The 12,098-nt window shown below is 40.6% G+C and overlaps 1 protein-coding gene across 2 annotated transcripts in view; it reads left to right on the top strand.

The window, feature by feature from the left end:
• The window catches only part of kdm4aa (lysine (K)-specific demethylase 4A, genome duplicate a), a 75,517-nt gene that overhangs the window by 19,131 nt on the left and 44,288 nt on the right, over positions 1-12,098 (top strand). For both annotated transcript variants that reach the window (XM_078560877.1, XM_078560876.1), the window contains exons 6-10: positions 524-573; positions 5,594-5,697; positions 7,165-7,302; positions 8,554-8,831; positions 10,144-10,352. In XM_078560877.1, coding sequence (XP_078417003.1) covers positions 524-573; positions 5,594-5,697; positions 7,165-7,302; positions 8,554-8,831; positions 10,144-10,352 — 779 coding nt within the window. The remainder of the gene's footprint in view (positions 1-523; positions 574-5,593; positions 5,698-7,164; positions 7,303-8,553; positions 8,832-10,143; positions 10,353-12,098) is intronic.

Here is a 12,098-nt window from a genome sequence, read left to right on the forward strand (position 1 = left end):
TCTAGGATCCAGAATGCACTGCCTGAAGTGTAGTAGGGACAGGTTCTGTTGTGAATTTCAAAAGGGAATTGGATATGCACCTGAACAGAGAATTTGCAGAGCTACAGGAAAGGGTGGGGGAGTGGGACTAACTAAAGTGCTCTTGCAGAGAGCTGGCATGGATATGACGGGCTGAATTGCCTACTTTCGGCAACCATTCTATGATTTTGTACAAATGGTGAAAACAGATCACTTATTCAAAGAAAATATATCTGGTTGACTAATTTAAACTGCATTTTTATTAATTATTTCTGGACTTCTTGTATTGCCTCTCTGCCTGAAATAAGACAGCATAATTTGATGGTGAGCTATATTAAACAACTTCCACCCAGCTTGTTCCATGGAAAGTCAGAACAGAAAATTCCCTTGAGGTGTTTTGTCAGTGGTAGAATTGTGATACTGCAGATGCCTGAGTGGTGGTGCCCAAATAAGGAATTTGCAACATAAGCTACTGAGTAATATATATGTATCTATATTCTTGCAGGTACACTGTTCCTCCAGAGCATGGAAAGCGACTGGAACGCCTGGCTAAAGGTAAAAATTTGTATTGCAATCTGTTTGGTCTTTGTATGAATTTCTTCCTTGAAATAGCTTGGTAGGATAAGTTCAGGAGAGAATTTTCTGTTGAATATACTTCCTCATTTTTATAATTGGTGGGGAGTTTGCTACAGAGTAGAAATATTGCACAGGTTTCCTTTAATGTCTATCTAAGGAACTATCAAGTTTCTTACCGTTGTGAACACAGACAGACAAGATTACATTTCATTCCTTGTTGGTCACTTTGTGACATCACCATGGTGTGCCCTCGAGCATTCCTGTTGGAAATGATAGCAGTTGTGACATAAACAATTCTGAGATCCAATTGAGCTGCATGACTGTTGGCTCTACGTTTAAGTTGTCTTTCTCATCATTTACAACACCAGAACTGCCTGCATCCTCTCCACCCACTGCGCACAGCCCTGCCATTTTTCCTCTAATGTAGTCACTTCCGAATCTGTCCAGTTGGTGATCTCCTGAGAAAGGCATGAGGTTCTGTGCAGTGAAATAAAAATTTTCTGTCCAACACCACCAGTTTATACATTGAATTAATTTTAAAAAATACTATATACCCTTTCTTTACTCCTGCCCTTCTTGAAGGTATAACCTATTTGGATCCAGCCAAACAAAGTATTTTCAGATTTCTGGATGAGTGTGTCTGACAAAGGTTGTAGGGACACGTTCTGGAATGGTTCCAGTATGAATTGGTGCTTTCTACTGGCCTAGAGTCTGATGTATAGCTGCCCGCTCCACATAGAGTCTGGCTTCACCCACTAATTCATGCTCTCAACATAAAGGGGTCTGAGTATCTTATTTACTCATTTCTTTTGGAGGAGAGGAGATTGGAAAGACACAAGTGACTTTCAACTTGAGTATATTGTAGGTGCTTTTAGCCACATTGTATAAATGTACATGAGGTAAACATTGGCAGATGTTTATAATTCAAGCACTCTCTTTCAGCATCACTAATATCTGGGGGCTAATGCCAAAATTGGGAGAGCTGTCTCACAGACTAGTCAAGCAACAGCCTGACGTAGTCATCCTCACAGAATCATACCTTACAGATAATGCCCCAGACACCACCATCGCCATCCCTGGGTATATCCTATCCCACTGGCAGGACAGGCCTAGCAGAGGTGGTGGCACAGTGGTATACAGTCAGGAGGGAATTGCCCTGGGAGTCCGCAACATCGACCCTGGACCCCATGAAGTCTCAAGGCATCAGGTCAAACATGGGCAAGGAAACCTCCTGCTCATAATAACATACCACGCTCCCTCAGCTGATGAATCGGTGCTCCTCCATCTTGAACACCACTTGGAGGAAATACTGAGGGTGGCAAGGGTGCAGAATTGGGTGGGGGACTTCAGTGTCCATCACCAAGAGTGGCTTGGTAGCACCACTGCTGACCGAGCTGGCTGAGTCCTAAATGACATAGCTGCTACTCTGGGTCTGCGGCAGGTGGTGAGGGAGCCAACGAGGGAAAAACATACTTGACTTCATCCTCACAGCCTGCCTGCCGCAGTTGCATCTGTCCATGACAGTATCAGTAGGAGTGACCACCGCACAGTCATTGTGGGGACGAAGTCCTGCCTTCACATTGAGGATTGCCTCCATCGTGCTGTGTGGCACTACCACCGTGCTAAATAGGATAGATTTAAAACAGATCTAGTAACTCGAGACTGGACACCCAAGAGGCGCTGTGGGCCGTCAGCACCACTCGAACACAATCTGTAACCTCGTGGTCCAGCATACCCCCCACTCTACCATTACCATAAGCCAGGGGATCAACCTTGGTTCAATGAAGAGTGCAGGAGGGCATGCCAGGAGCAGCACCAAGCATACCTAAAAATGAGGTGTCAACCTGGTGAAGCTATAACACAGGACTACTTGCATGCCAAACAGCATAAGTAGCAAGTAATAGACAGGGCTAAGCGATCCCACAACCAATGGATCAGATCTAAGCTCTGCAGTACTGCCACATCCAGTCGTGAATGGTGGTGGACAATTAAACTATTCACTGAAGGAGGAGGCTCCACAAATATCCCTATCCTCAAATATGGAAGAGCCCAGCACATCAGTGCAAATGATAAGGCTGAAGCATTTGTTACAATCTCTGCCTCCTCTGGAGGTCCCCAGCATCACAGATGTCAGTCTTCAGCTACTTCGATTCACTCCACGTGATATCAAGAAGCGGCTGAAGGCACTGGACACTGCAAAGGCTATGGGCCCTGAATATTCCGGCAATAGTACTGAAGACTTGTGCTCCAGAACTTGCCGCGCCCCTAGCCAAGCTGTTCCAGTACAGCTACAACACTGGCATCTACCTGGCTATGTGGAAAATTGCCCAGGTATGCCCTGTGTACACCAAGCAGGACAAATCCAACCCAGCCAATTGCCGCCCCATCAGTTGGCTCTCGATCATCAGTAAAGTAATGGAAGGGGTCACCAACATTGCTATCAAGCGGCACTTGCTTTGCAATAACCTGCTCACCTACACCCAGTTTGGGCTCTGCCAGGGCCATTCAGCTCCTGACCTCATTACAGCCTTGGTTCAAACATGGACAAAAGAGCTGAACTCCTGAGGTGAGGTGAGAGTAACTGCCCTTGACATCAAGGCAGCATTTGACCGAGTGTGGCATCAAGGAGCCCTAGCAAAACTGGAATCAATGGGAATCAGGGGGAAACCTCTCCACTGTTTGGAGTCATACCTAGCACAAAGGAAGATGGTTGTGGTTGTTCAAGGTCAGTCATCTCAGCTCCAGGGCATCACCGCAGGAGTTCCTCAGGGTAGTGTCATCGGCTGCTTCAACAATGAACTTCCTTCCGTCATAAGGTCAGAAATGATTGCGCAATATTCAGCACCATTCGTGACGACTCAGATACTGAAGCGGTCCATGTCTAAACGCAGCGAGACCTGGACGTTATCCAGGCTTGGGCTGACAAGTGGCAAGTAACATTCGTGCCACACAAGTGTCAGGCATTGACAACAAGAGAGAATCCAGCCATCGGCCCTTGATGTTCGATGGCATTACCATCACTGAATCCCCCACTATCAACTTCCCGGGGGTTACCATTGACCCGAAAATGAACTGGACTAGCCATATAAATACTGTGGCTACAAGAGCAGATCAGAGGTTTGAAATTGTGCTACGAGTAACCCACCTCCTAACTCCCCAAAGTCTGTCCACCATCTACAAGGCACAAGTCAGAAGTGCGATGGAATATCCTCCACCTGACTGGATGAGTGCAGCTCCCACAACACTCAAGAAGCTTGACACCGTCCAGGACAGAGTAGCCTGCTTGATTGGCACCACATCCACAAAATTACACCCTCCACCACCAACGCACTGTAGCAGCAGTGTGATCCATCTACAAGATGCACTGCAGGAATTCACCTAGGCTCCTTTGACAACACTTTCCAAACCCATGACCACTATCATCTGGAAGGACAAGGGCAGCAGATAGATGGGAATGCCACCACCTGGAAGTTCCCCTCCAAGTCACTCACCATCCTGACTTGGAAATATATTGCTGTTCCTTCACTGTCGCTGGGTTAAAATCCTGGAACTCCCTTCCTAACAGCATTGTGTGTGTACCTACACCACATGGACTGCAGCAGTTCAAGAAGACCGCTCACCACCATCTTCTGAAGGGCAACTAGGGATGGGCAATAAATGCTGGCCCAGCCAGCAAAGCCCACATTCCATTAATGAATAATTTAAAAAAGCGGCAATAGGTGTTACATAATAGGGAATGCAAACAAAAAATCAGACTTTTAATGTATGAAAAATCAATTCAATTTCAGTACACTTTCTAGATACTTACAATTCCTGTTCACAGAAACGTAACAAAACTAGAATTTATGTAGCAGAATGTCAAAATAAAATTAGTTAAATGGTGCCTACCAAAGTTGGTAGTTATCTTGTTTTTTAAGCAACTTTTTTTTAATATATCATTGAGCAATATTACTGGAGACCAGTTTCAGGTTATGACTTCACACTTCCTGAATCACATTTTTGTTACCTAACACCATTGTGGGGACATTACCCCCACAAGGACAGGAACAACTCTTGCAGAAAACCTAGCAACATCACCTCCCCGTCATGTTAAGTAGGATATGCAATAAATGCAACATTTGTCAATATCTCCCATACCATGAACAAGTAGTTTTTTTTAAAAAAAAACTCATCAAATTTTACTGCTTCATTATTTGAAAACAATCCATGTGAGACAGTGACAGTATCTCAACTGAACCCACAGGTGCTGTACCATTCACCAACTAGCAAGCCACCAAAGAATAGATAGAAATCAAAAATGAGTTAACCTTTAGTTCATTTTTATTTTCCCTCAGCAACTTCAAATATCCAACATTTTACAATATCAAATTATATACTACATAATAACATATTCACACTTGTATATGAAATTTTTTTTGTGTGCCATTATAAGCATCAGTATTTGGAGATCTGAGCCTCTCAAAGATCTAAGGCTGTGCATTTTCCTTCATGCTAGAGCTTGGATTCCTTTTATAGCCTCTCTTTTTTTTCATCTGTGTATTGGACTTTAACTGCCTGAACAAATGTCTTAAGCAGTTTTCTGTTTTAAGTGTGGCCAGGTGCAATGGCACAATATCTGATAAATAGTAGTGTTTAAATGCAATTATTTCCTTGCATAAATAGAGAACAATTACCATAAGAGCATTCTTTCTTGCATGGCAATTTTCCACCCCACTGTCTGTAGGAGTAATAGAGTTTAAAATTAGTGAAAAGCAATTTTGAAACTGTTGTCAGAAAATGTTTATTTAAAGAATGTTAATTGTTAGAATGATTTAGCAGATGAACTATTAGAATTGAGTGATGGGGAGTTCAAGGTGCAATTGGATGTTAGACTGAGAAAAACTGGAGTGATAATTCAGTGAGATAAATAGCCTTTCCATGCCTTTGATTTTTGTCTTGTTTTGTAAATGGCTTGTGAGATGAATAATCTCAGTCTTACTGATTTTTTTTTTTAAAATAGGCTTTTTCCCAGGAAGCGCTCAAAGCTGTGAAGCTTTTCTGCGGCATAAAATGACCTTAATATCCCCTTCTATTCTCAAGAAATATGGAATCCCGTTTGATAGGGTAAGTACATGATGCTGTTGGAATGTTGTACAACTCTTGTCTAAATAATTCTTGGGTGATAGGTTTATTTTCATTCATATGGCAGGGGTGGGGTCTCGTCTGTGCAACTGTTGCACTCTATTTCATGGCAGACTTCATTTCAACCAATTTGCTGTTGGAGCTTGTTGATCAAAATCAACTAGTTAAGTAAAATTAGAACCAATACTGAATATGATAGTCAAAACCTATTATGCAATAAATCTGCATTTTTATTGATTTCTTAAGGCATTCAAAAGTTGAATGTATAGAACGGATATAGCTGCATCAGGTGCAGCAAAAGCTTCAAAGTAAATCATGTGATTCTGTACAACTGAGTTGCAAGGCTGTCATCTGACTGTCAAAACAGTCAAGGTTTGATAACTTCAGGCTCATTTAAAAAAAACTAACATTATGAAAGATTTTTCCTAGATATGTAGTCTACTCATTCCAGTTGTTGGATTGTGAAAGTTGATTATAAAATAACTTTGTTCCAGAAATCTTCATCTGAAAACTATTTTTCTCAGCCAACATCAATATCTGTATTATTTGAATAAGGAGATAATTGTTCTGAAATAATTTGGTGGTCTGTATTTGAACAAGAGGTTAATAATAGGGAAGACGTGTTTATTATATAAACTCTTAGTGCTCTGCTATCTAGTTTTTATCTATTATCTGTTATCTATTTTAAAATATTTTTTCTTCTAATCTCCATATGGAAGTATTAAGGCAGTTTTCTTCTTTTAATTCTTTAAAGCTGCTTTTTTGCTTGAAGTGTTTATTGGTTACTTATGTTTTATGTGCCTGTGTCATCAATAGAGCAGTGAAGTGTTAGTGGATTTCTGTTTAGAAGTAAAATATATCAGAATACTTGATCTCTCTGCTTATATTGACTTCAGCTACACCTGCACTTTATTGGCCTGAGGATGGTAGCTGCAAAATTAACCCAACATTTTGGCAGTAGCTAATTTATGCTGCTGAGATGTTATTGCCTGTTTCAAGCTAGGAAAGAACTTGTGCAAGGTACTGCTTCTCTGTATGTTTTGAGAGCAGGAGTGTCTGTTTTATCAGGACAATTTGCAAAACACATCAGCCAGATTACTCAAGTGACCATTCAATTTAGCAGTATTTCTAAGATGCCTTTGATCAACCGTGTTAATTCTTTCTATGGTCTGCTTATACTGGTTACTGTATTACCAGAAATTAGGTGTACTACTTGTCAAAATTAGGTCGTCAAAATTAAGTCATTAAAATTATGCTTCACTAGTAGAGAGAAGAGTGGATTAAGATTTTCCTCAGCAGTTAATCCTCAGGTTTATCTGTCCCTATCTAGTTGATTACTTAATATTTTAATTTCATTTTTGCTGGAATTTGTCTTCATGTTTGCATCAGTAAAGCATTCATTCTAAGGAGACATTCACCTTTTGACCGTTCCTTTTCATTAATTCCTAGGTAACTCAGGAGGCAGGAGAGTTTATGATCACATTCCCCTATGGTTATCATGCTGGCTTTAACCATGGCTTTAACTGTGCTGAATCAACAAACTTTGCCACACTTAGATGGATAGAGTATGGAAAGCATGCTGTTCTGGTATGTATTGCTCTTTTGATAGTATTTTATCATTGATCTCTGGAGGTGACACGAGTTTTATAATGCTCATTGCCTTGGGTTAACTATTGGCACTAATTAATATTTCATATGATCGAATGACTATTGACTGGTTTAGAATTACTATTAATATGCATAGTCTTCTACATGTAAAATCTGTAGCAGTTTGAAAATAGTCGCTTATCAGTTGGGTAAAACATTTTTCATAGAGGAGCAGTGTCTTATTTACTATGTGAATTGCAAGGAAAATCTCTCGCAATTTAATTTCACCATAACAGATTTCCAGCATCATTATTCATGGATAGCCTGTAATTTGAAGCGCAGTTGCTATGTTTAGCTGCTAACTTGGCCTGTTCTTTAAGGCTGCAACTATCAAAATCCTGATAATGGAACCAAATATAAACTGCTACGGTCAGAGTAATTAGTTGTAACTGCTTGTAAATTTTCAAGGCTCCAGGTTCAATTATTAGCTTTTCTTAAAAAAAAACACTTTTGTATATGTAACAAAGTCAGACCTTTGGTGTGAAAAACATGTGCACATATGTTTAAAAAAAAAAATCCTTTGTCAAGGTATAACAGGAGATAATGCTCTAAACCAAAGTGTACTGTTTATGGTCAAGATAACGAAGTATCGAAGAAAATAAGAGCAAGGGGGCAGGTGGAATTGATTACAGTATCCGGACTATAGATTCACATGGAGCGGCATTGATCAGAAGTTGATTTTGTACGGTGGAACAAGTTGACTGAAAATTGTTTTTTCACTTAGTAGTGCTGTTGCTGCATTTAATTTCCAAAAGTGACCTTACAATATAAAACTCTTGAAAGTTAGTGATGTACCCATTTCTTGAGAGGAAATTTGATTAAAGTAGACACATTTTTCAGAGAAAGGAAGGATTTCAAGTGTCATCAGCTAATTTTGATCTGTATTTTTGAACTCAGATTTCTAAATAATTGAAGTACTGTCTATTGATTTGTGGACAGTTCAGAGATTTTCATGTTGCATTTGACAAGAAAAAAACAGTATTGTCAGTTTTGGTATAGAACTAATCACAGTGGAACCTCCCATTTATCTATCTGTCTGTCTATTCGTCAGAAGTTGCATTTTTCCATTGTATTGTACTTGCCTTCGTTCCCATTTCCTGTGTATTGCTGCACCATGAATAGAAGACCAAAATTTATGGACTTGCCAATTTTCACTGCATTATGGTAATTATTATAACTCTTTCTATCCAGTGCTCATGCCGGAAAGATATGGTAAAAATTTCGATGGATGTTTTTGTGCGCAAGTTTCAGCCTGAACGTTACAAGTTGTGGAAAGTAGGAAAAGATACCATTTTCATTGATCACACACGAGCCACTCCAGAAGCAGTTGAATTTCTTGGTGAAGAATTAAACTCTGTAACTGCAAAGAGTTTGAAGGACCAGGATGCTGATGCAGCTGAAATGGAATTAGATGACAAAGTTGAGAAAGAAGTATCCAGTCAGCAGGAAGACAGCAATGAAAGAAGAAGGTACAATTATTTCCAGTGCTTGCACCTCTTAAATGCTAACCTGGTTAAATCCAGTATTATGTCGGGAAATGCCACTTACTTTGTTAATGTCTGTTCCAATGTGTTTTTATTATGTTCGTTCTTGGAGTGAAAAATGTTAGATAAGACTTTCTTAGCATAGATACAATGTGTGTCTTTTCAAGTAACAGTAGCTGGTAGCTTGTGACTTTGTGCCTGTGGCGCTTGAGTTCAAATCTCTATTCTTATCTTTTCACTTGATGGAATTGATTTTTTAATTGTGAAGCTCTAATGCAATAGGATAGCTCCATAATTTTTGTTTTCATATTGTAATTTCAGGAATTATTTTTCTAACAATTTATTCCTACATCATTAACAGTGTAAGGAAGTAGTTTAGTCAACTAATCAAAGACTTTGGCAAGCAGTTCTTGTTATCTACAGTTTGAATGCTCTGTTCAGCACTGTCTTTAATACTCTTTCTTAGCAAGGTGTTTTTTAACTTTTAGTAATAGACATGTTAACATAGTACCTTGAGAACAACCTTCTAACAATTGGATATTCCAGAGTAATGCATGACTAAGTTATCTACAATTCTGCTTATAAGTGCATTAGCTCATGAATTATCTTATGAGCATTAATAGAAATTCACTGATTCAATTTTTAAAAAGCATTATTAATAAGTGTACTTATTGTTTCAACAAGTCAATACTTCAAAAGCAAGGTGGTGGCAGGATAAAGCCTATTGCAAGCTTGGAAACATTTTATCATTGCAACTCAGAGCCCTTGTATAAATACACGAGTGTACCAAGTAAGAAATTAGATCTTCATTTAGATTTCTGAGCACTTAAAGTGTCAAGATTTTGTGCTTGAAAACTTAATTTGGAGTGACATCATGCTGCTTGGAAAGTTGCTAAGTTTAGTGAACTATCATGGGGAAAATCTCCATTCCATTGGGTGTATTCGTGCAGATAGGAGATTTTAGATTTGGCGTATAAATTATAAAATCAGAATTTTTGGCTTTTGGGCTCCCTGGCTGATGAAGTTACTGATCTGTACAGCACTGAACCACACAGACCAGAAAGCCTCTAGTGTAATGCTGTACAGTGGAAGGGCCTGTTAACGCACAAAGATAGGCCACCATACTCCAGAAATTGAAACCAGCTGTGGAAAGTAGAGGAGAAAATTGGTGGAATGCAACAAAAAATTATCTTTATTGTTTAGTGAGGAATGGATTTTTGTGTTTGTAGACAACAGTAGTCATTTCGATTGTGCTTTTACTACAATTTGCTAATGATCATTGTTTTTCATTATCCAGCCCAATAAAGCATCGAATAGGAACAAAGAGACACAAGGTTTGTCTCGAGCTGCCGCAGGAAGTGAGTGACCATACTGATGTCTTGAAAGAAAATGAAGAGAGTAATCCTGTTCCACTAAATGAGCCTGAAGACTCCAAAGGGGAACTGAAAGAGGATGAGAAGGGATGCGGTCAAGTGGGAATTGACAGTGCTGATCTGATTGTGCCAGGTAGGATTTGGTAAATACTATTCCAGTTACTGTAATCGACAATCATAATTTTTTTCTTGTTTTCTCTCCTGAATGCTGTGCCTTGTACTGTGGTATGGTTGCAGCCTGGTTGCCAAAGTGCGGACTGAGCAAGTTACCAGCAGTTGTTTTATAGGAGAAATGGGGCTGAATTTTATGGGTCACCTGCAGCTGGGAAAGTAGGTAGGTGGAGCCATAAATTAAGGCACCATGCTATTGGCAGCTGGCCCACCCTCACTGCGATTTTATGAACAGTAGGGGTAGCATCTGGTGGATTGCCTGCGTGTGGCCCAATTGAGTCCCTTAAGTGGGCAATTAAGGGCCTCATCCCACCACCGCTCTGATTTAACAGGTGGCATGAGATGTTAATGTTGCAATCCTGTCACAATGAAGTGCATGCATGAAGTTGACTGTAGCTGGTACTAATTGGGGAAAGATTAGGACATTTTCCCCAAAACAGGTGGAATAGGAAATGGAAGTCTATGCATGTGTTCTCCTATGTTAAGGAAAGAGTGGTTCCAGATTCTTTCTTGACTCAGTGAATGAGCAACGAATTATAACATAAGGCTGGTGCTCAACCTGCAGCCTGGTAGGTTTAAACCCACCAGGTGGTTGGGGGGGGCGGGGCTTTTGTCAGGAATCTGGTCCCAATCTGAGGCCCCTACTCACATTCACCCTCTTCTCTTGCCCTGTCCAACATGCTCCCACCCCTTCGCTGGGGCCTGAATGTCCAAATCCGTCGTTGAAGACCACCTCCTTGGCTTCCTTGCAGCACCAGCAGTGGCCACTGCTCCTGCTGGCACTGCTGAGGTGCAGAAGGCCAGCAGCTCTGAAGCAGGAGTTGCAAGAAAATTAGAGGTGCGAAATTATAGAGTAGTTATAATGCGGGACTTTAATTACCCAAATATAGACTGGAATATTTGTTTGAAGGACAGATTGGGGCAAAAGTTCCTAGGGTGTGTTCAGGAAACTTTCTTGTTTCTCAGTCCAGCAAGGAATGAGACACTGCTAGACCTGGTTCTTGGAAATGAGGTGGGACAAGTAGATTAAGCGTTGGTAGGAGAACATTTAGGGGACAGCGATCATTGTATCCTCCTCCGGAGGTCCCCAGCATCACAGATGCCAGTCCTCAGCCAATTTGATTCACTGCACGTGATATCAAGGAACGGCTGAAGGCACTGGACACTGCAAAGGCTATGGGCCCTGACAATATTCCAGCAATGAAGACTTGTGCTCCAGAACTTGCTACGCCCCTAGCCAAGCTGTTCCAGTTCAGCTATAACACTGGCATCTACCTGGCAATGTGGAAAATTGCTCAGGTATGTCCTGTACACAAAAAGCAGGACAAATCCAACTCAGCCAATTACAGCCTCATCAGTCTACTCTCGATCAGTAAGATGATGGAAGGGGTCATCAACAATGCTATTAAGCAGCACTTGCTTAGCAAATCTTCCATATTCAGCCCAGTTCTCAATTGTAGTTTCTTCCTAACACCTGTCATAAGCACACATTTTCTTCTTTTATCTTAATTTCTATCTTCTTTGTCATCCAGGAGCTCTGGATTTGTTTGCCCGACCTTTCACTTTCAACAGAATAAACCTCAATTGTGCTCAAATTCGCTCAAAAGAAGCCCACTGGTCAGCAGCCAACATTTGGCTCCAATTTATTTGGCCCAGATCCTTTCTCATCCCATTGAAGTTGGCTTTCCTCCAGTTAATTTTAACTGAT

The sequence above is a fragment of the Cetorhinus maximus genome, chromosome 17 (assembly GCF_964194155.1).
Source record: "Cetorhinus maximus chromosome 17, sCetMax3.hap1.1, whole genome shotgun sequence".
Taxonomy (NCBI): Eukaryota; Metazoa; Chordata; class Chondrichthyes; order Lamniformes; family Cetorhinidae; genus Cetorhinus; species Cetorhinus maximus.